We start from the raw sequence: 19,741 nt of genomic DNA on the forward strand, positions 1-19,741 counted from the left end.
GTTATGCTTATTTTGGACACATCTTTAACACCATCACCTGGGTTTATTATCTGGGTGTATCATCTTAATGCACTAAAATTGCTGAAGACTATATATATATTTTAAGTGCAAAATTCTTTTTTCTCTTTTAAAGACTATATTGGTAACAGATATCTCTATCTTTTAACCCTAAAGCGCCACTGCATGGGGCTTGTTGTGCTTTGGACGTGCTCTGTCTCTGGGTATGTCAGAGGACTGGGACTGTGTGAAGTGGGTTTTAGCCTCACTTGGGGAGGCAAAAGGGAGGGTGGGGGTTAAGGGGAAGAGAAAGAGAGCAGGCTTGATCTATACCTAATCTATCATCTCAATCTTTATAATTATAACTATCAACGTAATAATAAGCTGCATGGCAACAACTCTTGGGGAAATAGGAAATTAAGACCTAAACTATTTCACTTCCAGTTAAGACTATAAAATGACATCAAAAACTCAGAATCAGTGTCTCCATGATGGGACAGTTAACTTCGTAAGCTGGAATGTTAAAGGCCTGAATCACAATTAAAGAGAAAGAAAGTACTTTCTCACCTAACAGGTCTAAATGCTAAAATAGTATTTTTACAGGAAACCCACTTACTAAGCAAGGATCAGTTCCGCTGCAAAAGACTGGACTGGCCAAATGTTCCATTCTAGTTTTACAAAGAAAACTAGAGGGTGGGAATTCTCATACATAGAACAGTACCATTTGTAGCATCAGATGTAGTATTGGATCCTGAAGGGAGATATGTAATGGTCATGGGAGACTTATCTAACTGTAAAATGATTTTGATAAATGTTTATGCACCTAATGTTGATGATAAGGAATTTATACAAAATTTATTTGCATCCATTCCCAATCTGAACACTCATAAAGTTATAATGGCTGGGGACTTTAATTGTGTTTTAAATCCACTTTTAGATAAGACTTCCTCCACAGGGGAACAACTAACACCGCAAAGATAATTACAAAGTTTATAACTGATCACAACTTATCAGATCCCTGGAGGTTTTTAAACCCAAATTCAAGAACATATTCTTTCTACTCACCAGTACATCATTGCTACTCAAGGATTGATTACTTCTTTATAGATAATAACTTCTTGCCTAAGATTAAATCTTGTAAATACGATGCTATTGTTATTTCAGACCATGCACCTATGATCTTGGAGCTGAAATTACTAAGCCCCATACACTCACCCGCAGATGGCCTCAACCGCTTCTATTAGCTGACGAGAATTGTACTGAATTTATATCCAAACAAATCAAATTCTTTCTAGAGACAAATACATCCCCTGAGATCTCTGCAGGAATACTCTGGGAAACTCTTAAGGCCTTCTTAAGAGGACAGATTATCTCATATCTTTCCCACAGAAATAAATCCGAAGCGAAGAAAGTAGCAGAGATAAAAGCGAAATTACTAAAATAGATGAAGAACATGCCAGACTACCAAGCAGACTCTACATAGAGGAGGCAGGCTCTACATTCAGAATTAAACCTCTTGACAACTAAAGAAACTGAACAACTAATTTACAAATCCAGACATCATTATTATGAACATGGAGAGAAAGCTAATAAGCTTTTAGCTCAACAAATTCACAAGCAAGAATGCAACGCAATCTCGTAATCACTAACACTAACGGAGATAAAATCATCGAACACAAAAATATAATGCACACTTTCAGAGACTACTATAAATCCCTATATACTACTGAGTTTAAAGAAGACAATATACAATCTAATGCATTTCTGGATACATTACAGATACCACAAAGACGCTTTAAGTGTGGAGGAACTTGATAAACCTCTGCATTATCAGAATTACTAGATGCTATAAAGTCACTCCAAGGTGGAAAAGCAGCAGGCCCTGATGGCTACCCTGCAGAGTTTTACAAGAAATTCTCCGCTCAGCTAGCTCCCTCCTATTAGCAACATTTACAGAAGCCAGAGATAACCAATCTCTTCCACAAACCTTTCGCCAAGCACTAATCACTGTCTTTCCAAAACAAAATAAGGACTTATTACAATGTGCATCATACAGACCAATTTCACTTCTGAATAACGACGTTAAAATACTCTCTAAAATCATAGCTAGAAGGATGGAGAAAGTGCTCCCTCGTAATATCACAAGACCAAACTGGATTTATTAGGGGCCGACACTTATCTTCAAATCTTCGACGCCTGTTTAATGTAATATACTCACCAACTAAATCAAACACCCCAGAAATATTATTATCATTGGATGCAGAAAAGCATTCGACATGATTGAATGGAAATACCTTTTACTATTTTGGAGAAGTTTGGGTTTGGCCCAACATTTGTGCATGGATTAAATTACTGTATACTAACCCAGAAGCTTCAGTTTGCATCAATAACATTTGCTCAGACTACTTTAAACTAGAACGTGGCACAAGACAAGGATGCCCTTGTCACCGCTGCTGTTTGATTGCCATTGAACCACTGGCAATACATTGTCGAAATACTGATCAGATAAAGGGGATTAGCAGAGAAGGACTGGAACAGAAAATCTCATTATATGCAGATGACATGGTACTGTATATATCGGACCCAGAAAATTCTGTGCCTGCAGTCTTAGCAGCACTCACAGAATTTCAAAAGATCTCTGGTCTCAGAATTAATCTGAATAAAAGTGTACTCTCTCCAGTGAATTCTCAAGCATATAATATTAGATTAGACACCCTACCTTTTATCATTGCAGAACAGTTTAAATACCTTGGGGTAAACATCACAAAATTTCGCAGTCTGCATGGAAAAAATTAAACAAGACTTGCATAGATGGTCAACCCTTCATCTCACACTAGCTGGAAGAATTAACACTGTTAAGATGAATATTCTTCCTAAGCTCCTTTTTTTATTTCAAAACATACCAATATACATTAATAAATCATTCTTTAAGCTATTAGATTCAACAATAACCTCATTTATTTGGAATTCAAAACATCCACGCATCAAAAGAGCGACCCAACAAAGACAAAAGGCAGAAGGCGGCATGGCTCTACCTAACTTCCAGTTTTATTACTGGGCAGCAAATATACAGGCGATAAGAACCTGGACACAAATAGAAGAACATACACAGGCTTGGACCGCAATAGAAGTAAAATCCTGCAGTACTTCTTTGTATTCCTTGCTTGTGCTCCAATAAACACACGCTATCGGCAATACACTAATAACCCAATTGTGCTCCACTCACTTAGAATCTGGAACCAATGTAGAAAGCATTTTAAGACGGAGAAGCTTCTTTCTGTGGCACCCTGCAAGAGAACCACCTCTTTCAACCTTCACAAACATATGCAGTTTTAATATCTGGAAAAATTTGGAATTAACTTGCTTAGAGATCTTTATATAGACAACGTCTTTGCATCCTATGAACAATTACATTCCAAATTTAACATTCCAGCTACACATTTCTTTCACTATCTTCAAATCAGGAACTTTGTTAAACAGAACCTTCCAGATTTTCCTCATCTTGCACCCTCATCCACGCTGGAAAAATATTGCTCAATTTCAAGGATTAGACTCCATCTCTACAATATATAAAATCATTTTACAATCCCTTCCTTTCAAAGATCCAAGAGGACACTGGGAAAAGATCTCTCAATTAATATATCAGAAAAGGAGTGGAAAGTAGCAATGCAGAGAATTCACTCGAGCTCCATATGCAAAGCATACAATTATACAACTCAAAATTATATATCGAGCACATCTGTCTCGACTAAAACTCTCCAAAATGTTTCCAGGGCATGATCCAACCTGCGAACGTTGCAACCAAGCCCCAGCCTCACTGGGTCACATGTTCTGGGCCTGCACCAAATTAACATTATTCTGGACAAAAATTTTAATTACCTTCAGACAGCCTTGGACTCACAATCCCTCCTAACCCACTAACAGCTGTGCTTGGGGTTCTTCCAGAGGGGCTTAAAGTGGAGAAAGACAAACAAATTGTGATTGCATTCACTACACTGTTGGCACGCAGACTTATTCTGATAAACTGGAAGAACCCAAACTCTCCTCTTTTAAGTCAGTGGGAAACCGATGTGTTATATTATTTGAAATTGGAAAAATCAAATACTCAGTTAGAGGATCCGTACAGACTTTTTTCAAAACATGGCAGGATCTAATCAGTAATATTTTAAAATAAGTTTAGAAAGCACAGAGAATTTATTAATTTAGGTATGTTTCCAAGCCTTAAATTTTACGCCGTTTGGCTTGCTCTCTCTCTCAGGGTGGGGATCGATCTGTTCTTAACTCAATTCTTCTTTTTGTAAAAACTTGATTGCTTTGTATGGATTGTAATAAAATTAATAAAAAAATAAAAATAGAAAGGCACTTGGTTTGATGTCACAATAGGCTTTAGCTAATTGACCATCTGTACCATGAAGTGTCATCCTATCAGTTCTGCAGCATTTGTCTAAGTCTGAGCAGATAGTATAGCCCTGTACACTTCAGCAATCATCCTGCAACTTCTGACAGCAGTCATATTATCAATAAATACCAGTGACCAGCTACCATTGGCAGCCATGTATGCCCATGCCATTACACTGTATCCACCATGTTTCGCAGATGATGTGATATTCATCAGATCATGAGCCATTTCTTCTCTTCTCCATAATCTTTTTCATCCATCATTCTGGTATATATTGATCTTAATTTCATTTGTCTAAAAAAAATTGTTACAAAACTGGACTGTTTATTTAAAAATATGTTCTGGCAAAGTCTAATCTGTTCTTCTTGTGCTTGAGGACTACCACTGGTTTGCACTTTTTGGTAAGCCCAATGTCTTTACATTCATGAAGTCTTCTCTAGATTGTAGACTTTGGCAATGACAGGCCTACCTCCCGGAGAGTGTTCTTGGTTTGACTAAATTTTGTGAAGGAGTTTTACTTGACCATGGAAAGAATTCTGCAACCATCCAGTACAGTTAGTTATCCTCCATGGTTGTCCAGGCCTTCTGGTGTTGCTGAGCTCACCAGTGTGCTCCATCTTTTTAAGACTGTACCAAATGGTTGATTTGACCACTCCTGGTGTTTCTGCTGTCTCTCTGATGGGTTTGTTTTGTTTTCTCTGCCTAATGATGGCCTGTTTTTTACCTGCATTCACAGCTCTTTGGGCCTCTCATATTGAGAGTTCACAGCAACAGCTTCCAAATGCAAATTCCACACTTGGAATCAATTCCAGTTTTCTACCTGCTTAATAGTTAATGTTATAATGAGGGACCTGCTCCCGCATGACTATGGAACAGCTTGCCAGTCACTTGTCCAAAAAGTTTTGTGCCCCTGAAAAGGTAGCACCATGTATAAAAATGTCTGTCATTCCTAAATGGCTCATATGATATTTCTGTGAAACCTTTCGAATTAATGCTGAAAGCCTACACTTCAATCATGTAATTATTTCTTGATTTCAAATCTGTTGTGGTGGTATATAGAGCCAAACTTATGAAAATTCTGTAACTGCCCCCATACTTATGGACCTAACTGCATGTAGAAATTGAGCAATGCAGAATGATCAGACCTGTCCTGTGAAATATCTTAAAAAGCATCTTCTTTATTTAACAGCTCCTGTCCAAGCCCAAGTTCAGTGGCGTGGAGAAAATAAAAACCATCTGCAGTACATATATGGCTGCCACTGGCATCAACACACAGCAAGAGATCAAAAAGGTAATGTAGACATAAACAATACAAAGTGCCGGCCTTGTTAGAGAATTCCGGAGAGAGATGTCTTTACTGTAACACTGTGGAGTAGTGTGGTGATGCCATAGTTAGCCCTGGGTTTAGATCCTGGCTCTCTGTGTGGTATTTGCATGTTCTCCCCATGTCTGTGTGGGTGTGCCTGTTCTCTCCCTACAGTTTAGGTGATTGGTCCAGTGGGATGTGAATATACAGTACAATGCCCTGCATTGGGTTGGATGGTTTTTTGTCTTTTGCTTTATGCTGTTGGAATAGGCTTCAGTCATCCAAACCTCCCATTCAACATCCCTTAATCCTTGCTGAAAAACAAAAGAAATACACGCAATGTCATGTCGGCAACACAGAGTCAAATGTAAGGATGGAGAGAATGGTAGTGAAGTGAATGAAGAGTGATGTGGCCCTGTCTACCAAAATCATCTCACAAAGACATGCCGATCATCCCAAAATGTAGGTCACCCTCTTCCACACCTCACCTTTCTTTGCTGCTGTTTTTCATTTCAGCTCCAAAATTCTCCTCACTGACTGATCCTCACAGCTGGACCTGGCATCCTGTTTTGATGTAATAGGGTCCTAGAGTGGCCCTGTTCTTCCTTTTGTATTCCTTAGTATGAAGCCCTGACCAAAATGCCTCTAAATCCCTGCTATACCCCTAATATATTACACTACCTTTAATGTCCATGGCCTCAGGAAAAAAGATGGAGTGCTAAAACAGGCAGAAGAGAAAGTTACACATTTATCCATGATAATGTAGTAAAGCAGGGTACAAATGTGTTGTTTAAAGGTTTGCATATAGTGTTTATTGATTTGGAAAAGACTTATGATGGCGTTGTGTTGTGCAGCACCAGAAAAGATCGAGTGGAGAGGAGGTTACAAGAATAAAGAAGAACTTTGGAAGATAGAGGATTGAAGATAAATAGGAAGAAGACAGAATATATAAGGTTTAATGATGATCAGGATTAAGAAGTTAACCTGCAAGGAAAGTTATTGACAAGAGTGGACAGATGTAAATGTCTAAGATCAGTGGTAGCCCAAGATGGAGAATTAGATTGCAAAGATAATGCATAGAGTGAAGTGTGGATGGAACAATTGGAAGAAGGTATCAAGACTATTGTGTGATCGGAGAATTAAAGCAAAGGTTAAAGATAAGGTTTTTAAGAAGGTGGTAAGACCAGCAGTGATGCACTGTATGTTAAGAAGCTGAGACATGGATAGTAAGTAAGTTAGATGTAGAAGAAATGAGAATGTAGAGATGGATGTGTGGATTTGCAAAAACAGACAGAATAAGAAATGAGACAATCAAAGGTACAACAAAAGCAGGAGAGACAGCTAAGAAAGCACAGAAAAGTAGGTTGAAGTGGTATAGACACAATGGATAGAAGCAATGACTATGTGGGCAAAAGAGTGATGGGAGTGAAGGTACAAGGGAAGAGAAAGCACGGGAGGCCAAAGCTGAGGTGGATGGATAAAGCAAAAGAAGATCTGAAGGAAATTGGTAAGGAGGTGCAGGACTGATTTATTTGGAGAAGGTTGATCAAACACATTGACTATACACAGAAGTGGGAAGAGATGACAAGGAAGAAGAAGAAGACACATGTGTTGGTTCAAATAATACACTGTGATAACAGGCTACCAGGTCACTATCTCTGTCTTAATGTCTATTAGCCTCTGGTCTGATGTAGACTGGCATGGCCCTTGATCCAGCATGCTGTCTGCATAGGGCAGCAGAAATGTTCTCATCCAGGAAAGAAAATGGCAGAGACAAATTGCCTTTCTCTCTGCATCTTAATTTAAGTCCACAATGTCATTTTTTGGCACACCTCTTGGTCAGGCAGACTCATCCCCCATTCCAGTCCAAATGTGGCCTGTTCATGTCCTTTCATCTGTATGTACAGCTGTTTGTATTCCCTCAGGCTAACTGGCCAGTTAGTTACAATGAGATCACTGCAAAGCCTTCAATCCACCCCATCCAACACTCCTTTATCTAATCTAGTAGGGTCAAAATGTGCCTGAATGATAAGAACATGGCTGACCGTGTGCCTTTAAAAAAGCCTATTATTAGACATTAACTTTCCTGCCTGTTTAAACAATTTAACATATGATTTTGTTAGACATTATTAAGAAAAATGAATGGTTTCTGTGATTATTGCTTTTTAATGTATATTGCCATATCTATGACTGTTTCTCAACATATTGTTCCTTCCAACAGGATAGAGACCGGAAATATGGCCACATTGGAATTATGGTGGAATTTGCTGTGGCTTTAATGGGAAAACTGGATGTAATTAATAGGCATTCCTTCAATAATTTCAAGCTGAGGGTTGGTGAGTAACCAAAGTCCATTTGCTTTGCAAATTCTTCTCTGTGCGTAAGTTTTTTTCTGTACTCTGGTTTCCTCACATATTTTTTAGGAAATGTGGTCATTTTTGTTATCCTAACCATGTAACCATGTACTGATTTGTTTTTTTACATTGTTATTATATTTTTTCATGATTTAAAAAATGTAGCATTATGTGTAAAATATCATTATGAGTTTAGTTAATACTAATTTAAGTCACACTTGCAGATGTTAAGGTAGCACCGGGATGCAACAAAAATTGAACGGATTGGCCAGGAGAGGAGTTGTTTTAACAAGTAAGGGATCAAAATCAGAAGACTTAGTGCTGGATTATAATTCACACTCAGAATCCTTACACACACACATCATGGCTGTCACGTACTCCCAGCATTCTTTTGACGCATCTTCTGAGCATGTTGTCAGAAATTACTGTGACGCATGCACAAGTTGCAGTACCTGAACAAATATGGGTGGCATGTTTGCTCAAATTTTGCTACTTGACATCAGCATCTTGTTTACTAACAACATGTGACGATAAGCCAAAATGCAGTTCCAACAGGATAAATCTGAGTGCTTCTGTGTTTGATGAATGATTCGATGCAGTGAAGCAAATCATCAAACTTAAATGCTGACATGCAGATGCATTCGTGGTGCTTTTCTTCATCCATTTCTCACATAGGAAATACAAGCATCACATATTCCCCATCATAATGACACAATATATTTAAAAGTCTCACATACCATTTTCTGTGTCGCTGTTGACGTCTCTTTTTTTATTAAACCTTCACAACAGCATCAGAGGGCAAAGAATTTTTATCTTTAACATCTTTCTCTTTCTTCCCTCAACTCACAACACAGTGAAACCAGACATTGTTTTCTCACCGTGATTATTTCTCACACTGAAACCTGTTGGAATCCTCCAGATTTACTTAAAGTGCATATACAAGTATAGTCAGTACAAGGCTTGCATAGCAGCAGCATCCTGAAGCACACACATTACGCAGCATTAAGTATGTCAATTGCCTATGAGACAGTGAATTAAAAACCAAATTGTACTCAACAACCATAATTAGACAAAATCAATAAGCCAGGAGCCGAAAAATCAATAATGGCAATAATGATAAAAAATGCACAAAGTTTTTTATCGGAATCTGTGAAACTCTTACAATTTAGTTCTGTCATACTGATCTTTATAGAATCACTTAGATGATAAGATTCCTGAAACTTCAGGGAACCGCTCTCTGTGACAATCGCTGACGTGAAGTGGCTACTGCAAGTCAAAGTTTTGAAGTAATGTCTGTCTGGTTTTTTTGTATCTGTACTCGGGGGCTTTGCCCCCTGCTCGTTTCGCTCGAACACCCCATCTTCCCCCCACCGCCTGCGCTATGCACCAACCATTTTGCGTCTCTGCCGCTCACGTTGTGAAGAGGGGGGCTGAACGCACCCGAAGGAGACACAATCGCTCCTCCGACACCCCCTCTTAAACGGTGATACCATGGGAAACACATACAGCTTTTTTTCTTTTATTTTTACCTCCTCTTTGCTCGATCAGCTGCTGAATTGCTGCTGCTGCCATGCCGTGTGGTCTGCTTTTCACACTGTGCACTTCTGTCATATCACCTATTTCCATATATTCGATCTCTTTTCACTTTTACCTTTTCATCAATATCACATTGAATTTTGATTCCCAGTTTGGAATTATATTGTGACAACACAATGTATAACTGCCCGTGAGTAAATTCTGTTTCTTTCTCTTAAAGAAATGTCTTTGACATAACCACGCAGGATTTTTCAAATCTCTTTGCATAAGCTCTTATCTCGTGGGGCTTCTGGCCCCGGCATGGTTACATCACTTGGCACGAAGACTCGTCTCACGGGACATGAAAGTGTCTCTGAGACAATCACATCTCATCTCCTTCCAAGATTTTTTTTATAATAGAGAGATGTCAGGATGTTAATTTTTGGACACAATAATGCAAAACAAATCAACTCAATCCAAATTAAACATGACACAATTATTAGCAATTTAAATATATTCAAGAGTTTTACATTCATTACAAATAATTATTGTTTTATTTTGCCCAGGGTGCATCACATTTAGAAAAGATGATGTCAATTTTTTTAACAAGATATTATTCTTCATTCCTAACTAGTAAAGTATTGGCCTGCAATAGCTCACTGCTAAAGTTATGGTTTTTTGTAGCGCAAGTCAGACTTTTTTGGGTTCTTATAATGTTTCTGTTTTCTTCATTTGTCCATTTTTTATCTATCCAAGCATTGTAGGCTATTTTAATTTTTACTACATGATTTATGTTTGTTATATTCAATAGGGTGCTTGTCATATGAGAGGAAGAATGTTGTATAACATCACATTGAATTGAACTAATTCACTTCTTTCTCCTTTTATTTAGTATTATCAATAACATTTTGCCACAATCACAATTGTGATATTACAGATTACTATGTGAATTAAAAACAAAAATATATTTCAATTTAATTAAACAGATTAAGATTGTATAACGTAACATAGAAACCCATGATGAAATCCAAAATGGGAGGATAGAGATGCTGCAACTGGACTGTCTAAGAGTTTTCAACCCTTACCAACCAATTCTGTTTCACATCTTTCCTTTCATACAGGCATAAACCATGGCCCAGTTATTGCAGGAGTGATAGGTGCTCAGAAACCTCAGTACGACATCTGGGGAAATGCAGTAAATGTGGCAAGTCGCATGGACAGCACTGGCGTAGATGGCAAGATCCAGGTGAGAGACACTGGAGATTTACTATAACTGGTTGACACTAATACTTCATTCTTATTGCATTTTTCTTGCCTCTGCTTAGTTCCCAGATATCCTAGAGTTCTTTTTTTCGTCTGTCTCTTGTTCTATTTTTCGATTCATTTTTTGATCCTGTTTGTTGCAGTGCATAGTCAAAGGGAGCTCCAGACATTCTCAGCAGGTTCACAAGCAAAGAACGAGATGTAAATGGAGTGAGCTGACTCAAGTGTACACCCACACTTGCAATGGGTCCATTTTGAGTCAGCAAATTAGGGAGGAACTGGATAGCGGGAGAAAACCCACAAACTCAGAGAGAATATTCTCATTGTGACCAGGCCAGAGACTCAAGTTAGGTCCACCTTAGGTCCTTGAAGTATTTAGGTAGTTGGACTACATAAATCATTTTGCCACCAAACCTACCACCTGACTATTACTGTAAAATCAGTATATTCATGTTGTGAATTGCTTGTGAATCTTCTTTTTCAATTCTCTTGTGGTACATAAAACACAAAATATCAGACAGACAAGCTTCTCTTGTGTTTGTGGGTTCCAAACCACCTTCATTCCTTATTCCTCATTGTTGCATTGTATGCATTGTACTTCTGGATGAGCTCTCATGCAAAGATTCCCACCCCTTTGAATAAACCTGTTTGAGTTTGTCGGAGCAAGTCACGGACTACTGGATCTCAGCCATTGGGTTTGTCATATTAGGTGATTAGCTTCACAGGAGTGCGCCACCGACAGCCTCCGACTTTCTAAGACTATGTCAGTCCACATACTGTATTTAAAATGCTCAAAGGCATCAATGAAGTATATCCAGCAATATTCTTTCAACTTAAGGGCGAATCTCATACTTGAGGACTTCAGTAGAAACTAAGGGGAAGTGCATTTAAGACTGAAGCCAGGAAGCAATTCTTAACGCGAACAAACTACTGAGACATAGAGTTGAAGCAGAAACCTTGACAACCTTTAAGAAGAATCAGGATGAGATAATGGAACAGCTTAGTCATACGCTAAACAAACGGGCTTGATGGACTGAATGGTCTCCTCTCATTTCTTAAATGTCTTATGTTTCTCTTTCAAGCTCAAATTGCTCTTGGACTTCTCGGCTCTTTCTCTGTCTTTTGCAAACCTCAAGTCTACAATGTTGATGTTATCTTTGATAGTAACCTCTCTTTTGAGAAACAGATTAATTCTGTAGTCAAGAGTTGGTTTTTCCATCTTCGTCTATTAGGTAAGATCAAGTCGTTTTTATCCTCTAGGGATCTTGAGAAAGCTACTCATGCTTTTATCTTTTCTAGCCTGGATTACTGCAACTCGCTGTATTCTGGGATTAGCAAATCACTGATACACAGATTACAGTTGGTCCAGAATGCTGCCGCTTGCTTTCTGTTTGGGGCAAGAAAGTATGACTCTGTTTCTCCTATTTTAGCTTCTTTACACTGGCTGCCTGTCAGTTTTTAAATTGATTTTAAAATCTTGTTGCTAGTTTTTAAATCTTTACACGGGCTTGCTTATGCCTATTTATCCAAATTGTGTGTTTTACACCAGCTATCCGGAGCTCTTAGATCTTCTGGCCAGTTGTCTCTTGTTGTCCCTCGTACCAAGTGTAAAACTAAGGGGGAGAGGGTCTTTACAGCTGCTGCCCCTCGCCTGTGGAACACTTTACCTCATCATATAAAGGAGTCATCTACAATTGAACTGTTCAAAACGAGATTAAAGACTCATTTCTAGTCACTTGCATTCCGTGACCTTCAGTAATACTGATGGTTTCCTCATTGTGATTATGTAACATTACTTCTATTTATTATGTATTTTATTTATGTTAATTGTATGTTTTCTTTTATTCTATTATTGTAAAGCACTTTGGCTACAGCATTCCTATGTTGTTTTAAATGTGCTATATAAATAAATTGACATTATGTTTCTAAATGAAGGCTACAGCTGAAAAGTCACAGCAGAAGTTGTCTAATGCGACATGACATTCAGATGTGCTCATTAGATTAATTTTTGATTCCAAAATGTCCCTGTATAGGTGTGTATGTGTGTGTGTGACTGAGTGAGCCCGCAATGGCTTGGCTGGAGTAACCTTTAGGCCCCCGTGACCCTGAGTTGGATTATGCAGGTTTAAAGTGATATGTAGTCATTTCTTTTTTTTTCTTTCTTGTTTGTGCAGGTGACAGAGGAGACTGCAGAAGTTCTTCAGTCATTGGGCTACTCGTGCACCCTGCGAGGGGTCATCAAGGTGAAAGGAAAAGGGGAACTGAGGACCTTTTTTGTGAACACTGATGCAGGCAAATCTGGCGGGGACTGGTTCATTTGAAAAAGCAGCTCAAGCCGCCTGCACACGTGGAGAGAAGTGTTGTGTTGCCTCTTGTGTGTTAAAGACTCACTGACTACAGCATGCAGTGTTTTCTTCTGAATTCACCAGAAGAACTGTGCATGTCCAGTTTATTGTTACGCTGCCTGTCAATACAAATACTTCCTTCTCCAGAACTTCCTGCAAGTCACACTTGCGTCATCTTATTACAAGTAGTCAGTAGCTGCTTTGCTTTTTTTTTTCCATGAGAAGGCAACACAACTGAAAACATGCCTTTCATCATCGATGAAAAGAGACATTTTGTGAAAAGAAAGTGTTAAAATATAGAGAAGAAGGAGCTACACTGTCAGGATGGCAAGATGCTGTCCCAAAAAGAGAGCAGAGGGAGTCAAAATCGCTCAAATGACTTTGACAATCAAATGGTGTTTGTGACTGAAAAGACATAGAGGGTCTACCCCGTCTGGGTGTGATGAGTGAGGTCTGCAGCCAGGTGTAAAATAGAAAGAGAACTGCAAATTAAAAGCCTGGGATCCAGGGTCAGAAATTAGATAGGAGTTTGGTCATCATGGTGTGGTTAAAGAGGTCCACTGCCAGATTTAAAGTAGAGGGGCTCATGACATGAATTAGTGAGTCAAGAACAAAGCACTATCAGGGCCAGTTCCCCAATTTTAAAAAATAAGGCCTCACAGTACAAATACAGAGATTTGTTACATGAACTACAGTACCAATAGTCAAAAACTGACCAAAATGGGGGTTAGATCTAAATAATCAATCAGAAACCTCATTGTTACCGTGTGGCGAAAGAGGTCCCCTGCCAGGCCTAAGGCAAATAGACTCATTACACGAACTAGCCAATTAATAGCGAGAAACAGGACAGCAGAGGGTCCACTGCCAGAAATAAAACCATAGAGGGAAACACCATCAGAGTGTCAGACTTCAGGTAACGGGGGGCTCATTACATTCACTAAGGAATCAAAGCCAAAAAGAGAGCAGCATGGCACTTGTGACCAAAGTCAATTGAAAGGTCTCCACTATCAACGTGTGATGAATGAAGCCCACAGCCAGACTTAGACCAAAAAGGGGGTTTACTAATTGAACTAGCAAATCAAAAGCCAATAACAGAGTTGCATGGAGTACAGGACCAGAAATTAAACAGGGGCTCTTGCCGTCAGGGTGCAATGACAGATCAAGTGACAGTCTCTTTATGTGGACTAATGTACCAATAGCCAAAAACACAGCACCATTAGTCCAGTGCTGAAAAATAGATCAGGGATTCCACCATCATGGTGTTGCAATAGATGTCCACTGTCAGGGTTACAGCAGGGGAACTTGTTATATGAACTAATGTAATTAATGAGAGCCTTACCCCATCAGGGTGTAGTGAAAGAGGACCACTGATAGGCATACAACAGAGGTGTTTAATTTATGAAGTAGTCATTACATGCCAAAACTATGGCATAAGGTAGCATAAACTAAATAGGTTCCCTGCCAGGCCTGCCTTAACTATAGGGGCTCATGACATGAATTAAGAAATCAAAAGTCCAATGCAATGTTATAAATTAATTTTTTTTTTTAAATGAATAAATAAAATCATCAGTATAGTGCTGCCAGGCCCAAGTACAATGATTACAGAAATAATGTATTATATAAATAAAGAAAAAACAACCAATTGGGGCCTAAATACAAAAATTATTCAAGGGACCCGAACATCAAAGTAGGTCAGCTGCCAAGCCTAAAGTAAAGGGACTTTGTGTTATGGACACACAGTGTGCTCGATGATTACTGTGAGACAAAAAGACCAGGAGATAATCAAAATGCTAAGAAGATGTGGTCAAAAGGGAAAAGCACGAGTTGAAAGCTGTGAGACAGAGTAATAATAAGCAACCAAAACCAAAAGGGCAAAATGAGAAGTCAAAGTTCAAAACCCAACGCTATGGTCTACTTAGAGTTAAAGTTAACTAACACTAAAGAAGTTGAGAATTGGCATCCACAGAGGGATAACTTGAAAAAGTGCAACCGACACCATATTTAACATAACACATAGTCACGTCAAAGGGTCATGGTCACGCGACTAAAATGAAGTCAAGATGGTTATATATTTAAACTCAAAACACAAGTTCTGATTCCGCATGTATAAAAGCTCCAAATAACACCAAAGTTCACACATAAAGATGTGTGAATATTACAGAAGTAATGAATCAATAATGAAAACAGCTTTGGGTCCAGTGATGGAACTAAATTAAGAGGGTCTCACTACATGAAGTAAGGAATCAAAAGCCAAATAGCAGGTCCCACCATTAGGGTGTAGTGACAGAGGTACACTGCCAGGGACAGAGTGCAGGAGTTCACCACGTCTACAATAGAAACAACAGCCAAATAACAGCAGTATGGGGTCTTATATCAAAAATAAAACAATGTTCCCAATTGTCATGGTCAGCCAGGCCCAAGAAGAGACAGAGAGAGTGTTTTTACATGAACCAGTGTGTCACTAGCCAACAATACAGGGGTCCAGTGCCATGAGAATAAATTGGGAGCACCACAGATAGGGTGGAATGACAGAGGTCCACCGTGAGGCCTAAAGAACATTAGCTCATTACATGAATTAGTTTACCACAACAAAACAGTATGATGTTCCATAGAAGAAGTAAAACCATGAGGCACTGCTGCCTGGATGCTTGAATGAACTCATCTAAGAAGCTCAAAGCAGAAGTCTGTGTTACATTAACTAGAATGTCAAAAGCCAAAAAGAGAGCAACATGATGTCCCGTAGCTGCTATAGTTATGTGAAGCTGCCTACTTGCAATCAAAGTAGAAGAGTCAGTTTACAGAAATTTATAAATCAACCGCCAAACACCATAGCAATGTGAGGTCCAGTGCCTGAAATTAAATTGAGGGCACCACTATAATGTGGTAAAAGAGATCTAATGCAAGATTTAAAGCTGAGGAGCTTATTACATGAAATTGTCCAAAAGAGTACAGAATGTCGAGGGGCAGGGTATGTCTACTGCTGCTGAGCTACTAATACTAATACTAATATTACAGATATAGGACCCTGGACCTAAACAGAAATAGCTGGTGGGCCAAGTGTACTTTTAGCAATAAAGAAAAATGAGAGATTTAAAGTTCAAATCATGTAATATTATGGAGACCTAAAGGGTTCCACAAAAATAGATTTTGGGGACAAGAGAAATATAGGAAATAAAGGGTCCCTGAAACACAAATTATGGGGACCAATGCCACAAATTATATAAAGGGGCCCATAAAAATAGATTATGGGGACTAGTGCCATTTATGAAATAAAGGGGTCCCACAAAAACAAATTATGGAGACCAGAATCAAAAATGATATCAAGGGTTCCACAACAAAAAAGAAAAAATGAGGACCAGTGTCACACATAACATAATGGGGCCTCACATAATAGGTGTTGGGGACCAGTGCCATATATGAAAGAAAGGGGTCCCACAAAAATAGATTTTGGGACCAGTGTCACATATCATTTAAATGATCCTCAAAATAGATTCATTGCCAGAGAGAAGCCCACTACATAGGAGTGCTTAAAATGAAGTAGAGTGCCCTGCTACTAGTGTTAGAATCGTAGTAATACAGGATAAAAAACAAAAGCTGTCATTATCAATTGTCAAATGAAAAATAGCGCAATAGAGACGCAATGCCTAATAAGGAATCATAGAGGTCCACAGTCATAATGAAGGGGTTTAACTACCACTGTTTCGGTTTTACCCCATTATTCTATATGTGATGTAGGTGGTCTTTAAATAAATTATGACCATGCAGTAAAGCACTTATGTTGGCTCTTTAGTGATATACTGTTGCCAGTAAACGTATGGTGAAACCACAATGAACAGACCCCAGTTCTCAGGTTACACATTAGATTCAACTTCAGTTCACCTTTATCTGATAAAGCACTATTTATAAAGTAGATCATCACAAGGCACTTCTGAAGCACACAAGAAAACAATTCAAAGCAATAAGATAAGGAAGTGTAATATGAGATAAGACCCATCTGCCAGTTACCCTGAGTTTCCCACACCAGTTCAGCTGGGAACCCAATGAGACTTTGAAAGCTCCTGCAGTTCATCACCCAGTGACGCTCTCAGGCAGGTTTAGCTCCCTCTGGCTGCCAGACTTGCATTAGCAGATGTTGGATATGGATGTTCATCTTGTCTGATAACAGAACATCAGAAACTGAGAAACTGTAATGTGAAGATAATAGATGTTTACATGTGTTTGTATAATTTATTTTGTATAGAAGGTGTAATTTAATTATTTTTTTGCTTTTTATAGGAAAATCATAAAAAAAACCTAAATGCAGGAAAACTATTTTAATAAAAATGCTTATCCTGCTTTAGGTTGAATAGTTGTCATAGATGGCCTTCAAGACAGCCATTGCTTAGTATGCGCTGCTCTTTGCTTCCTTACTTCTTGTCTGCACGTGTCTATTTATGTCCAGGACTGAAAAATATTTAAATTTCATGAGGCCTTAATGGACTGGCACTCTATCTAGGAAGGTTTCCTGCCTTGTGTGCAGGACTGCCAGGATAGGCCATGAATTGGATTAGGGCTGAAAATCGTATGGTATGGCATCTTGATCCAGAATCATACGTTTTACTAGTTGTTTAGACAACCATGATATTTACATGGGTTTGCCTGTAATTGTCAGCTAAAGTTCTCAGATATAAATTCTGCAATTTTTATAGCAATAAAGAATTATATTTAAAGTGTTTAAGGGTGTATTTGGTATGTTTTCTTTTATTTGTTTTCAATATTTTACCTTGTGTTCAATCTCAAACATTTGTTGGGCCAAAAGATTCTTTCGGATAAAGGTTTACAGTAAACAAATCGTTCAGACAAGATGTATTTTATTGCTTCATTAGTAACCAGTAATGTTGCTAGCATCAGAATCACTTTGACTGTCAATGGGATCAGAATATGAATGGGGACCTGAAAATTCCCAGAATCAGTGTACAGTTATCAAATATGCCACATAACCAGTGGGGGGTGTCCCTGAGCCCCAAACTACAGACACAGCAATACCCGACACAATTCCAGGTTCAAATAAATGATTTTTTGATAAGACATCTTCTTCACATAATCTCCAGCAAAATAAACCAATCATGATTCCACCTTCCTCCTCCCCAATCTGTATCAACTAAAATAAGGCAGCAGGCTTTCTTTTAAGGTCAGCCTGGTAACTGCTTCCTGTCTGTTGTTCCAGTCATCCAGAGCACTTTTGGGTCGTGCAGAAACCAGGGCAGTCCTTTGTAGCGGGGCTACATAGGTAGTGTTGTCAAATGTCAGTACTGAGTGCATCTCGTTTCATTGTCCCGTTTGCTGTTTATGTGTGTGTATCAGTAAATGCGAAGAAGACCACAGCCTCAAACCTGGAAAACACCTGTTCACTATTAATAAGTGATTACAGCCGTCACAGGACTATTTACGCCATTAGGAAGGGGAGGAGAGGAGAGAGAAGAGAAGAGGAGGAGAGGAGAGAAGAGAAGAGGAGGAGAGAAGAGAAGAGAAGAGGAGGAGAGGAGAAAAGAGAAGAGAAGGAGACTTTTTCATGTCACGACCACAAGCCATCTATACCTGCCGTATTCCACCTCGCGCATTTCATCCAGTTTGTTTTTCAATTCGTCGGACTGACTTCAATATCCTCATCACGAGAGACCCCGGGGTCGGACTTCGTCATCCACCACGCACCGAGGATCCACGGTGAGGCTGTTCTATTTTGTTCCGGGAAAACCAAATGACTCATTTACCATTAGTTCAGTCAACCGTATTCAGGACAGTTTTTATAACCGGACTCAAGTTCATGATCATTTCCATATCTCATACATTTTTTTATTTGTGTTGTTTGTTATATGTTACAGGGGCAAGGGAGGGTTTTGTTGTATTTATATATGGTGGTGTCTCATTGTTGATGTGGTGGAGGGATATTTATATTTAAGTTTCTTTCTATTTTTGCATTTGTCTTGTTGTTTCATTTAATACATTTAATCATTATAATTTTACATATCTGCTTTTGTGAGTTTATATTTACACTGTCGATTGTGGAGAAAAGTGTACTTTGTTGGAGGTACGGCTTGATAGTTAGATTCATCTCAGTAAATTATCCAGGCCACTGGTCTTTGAGGTGTAGCTGCTGGCTGGGTAAGGGGTTGGTCGTTACACCTTAACTGGCAGTGCCCTTTGACTGTCCCCAAAGATCCCAACAAGGTTGTGTTTCTGGACTCTGTTTCCCATGCAGCCCTGCAGGTGTCCTAATCAGGATTAGCTCTGAACACACTGCCACCTGCCATGTTGGGGGACCTGCTCCTGGTCCTTCCATTATGGCCTCCTGGCCAAGTATGAAACCTTCCATTATCCCAGGCAGGATGCTTGTCCTTCCTTCTGGGTACCCACAGCCACTAGGTATGACATGCCTAGAGTCTGCTAAGGGACATCATGCCGAATTAATCAATGCATATTCTAGAATTGTGCACATGACCTGAGCAATTTCTTTTTCTCTGAGTCGCCGTAGCAGATTTTCAAGAGACAATGATAATCACATTTGTCGAAATCGATGGACTTA

General features: G+C 39.0%; 1 protein-coding gene across 1 annotated transcript in view; it reads left to right on the forward strand.

Moving 5' to 3' along the window:
- The window catches only part of LOC120524043 (adenylate cyclase type 2-like), a 191,248-nt gene extending 173,355 nt beyond the window's left edge, over window positions 1–17,893 (forward strand). The window contains exons 23-26 of the mRNA XM_039745868.1: window positions 5,586–5,687; window positions 7,924–8,038; window positions 10,693–10,817; window positions 13,009–17,893. Coding sequence (XP_039601802.1) covers window positions 5,586–5,687; window positions 7,924–8,038; window positions 10,693–10,817; window positions 13,009–13,155 — 489 coding nt within the window. The 3' untranslated portion in view covers window positions 13,156–17,893. The remainder of the gene's footprint in view (window positions 1–5,585; window positions 5,688–7,923; window positions 8,039–10,692; window positions 10,818–13,008) is intronic.
- Window positions 17,894–19,741: the final 1,848 nt, after the last annotated feature.

Source organism: Polypterus senegalus, chromosome 1 (genome assembly GCF_016835505.1).
Source record: "Polypterus senegalus isolate Bchr_013 chromosome 1, ASM1683550v1, whole genome shotgun sequence".
NCBI lineage: Eukaryota > Metazoa > Chordata > Cladistia > Polypteriformes > Polypteridae > Polypterus > Polypterus senegalus.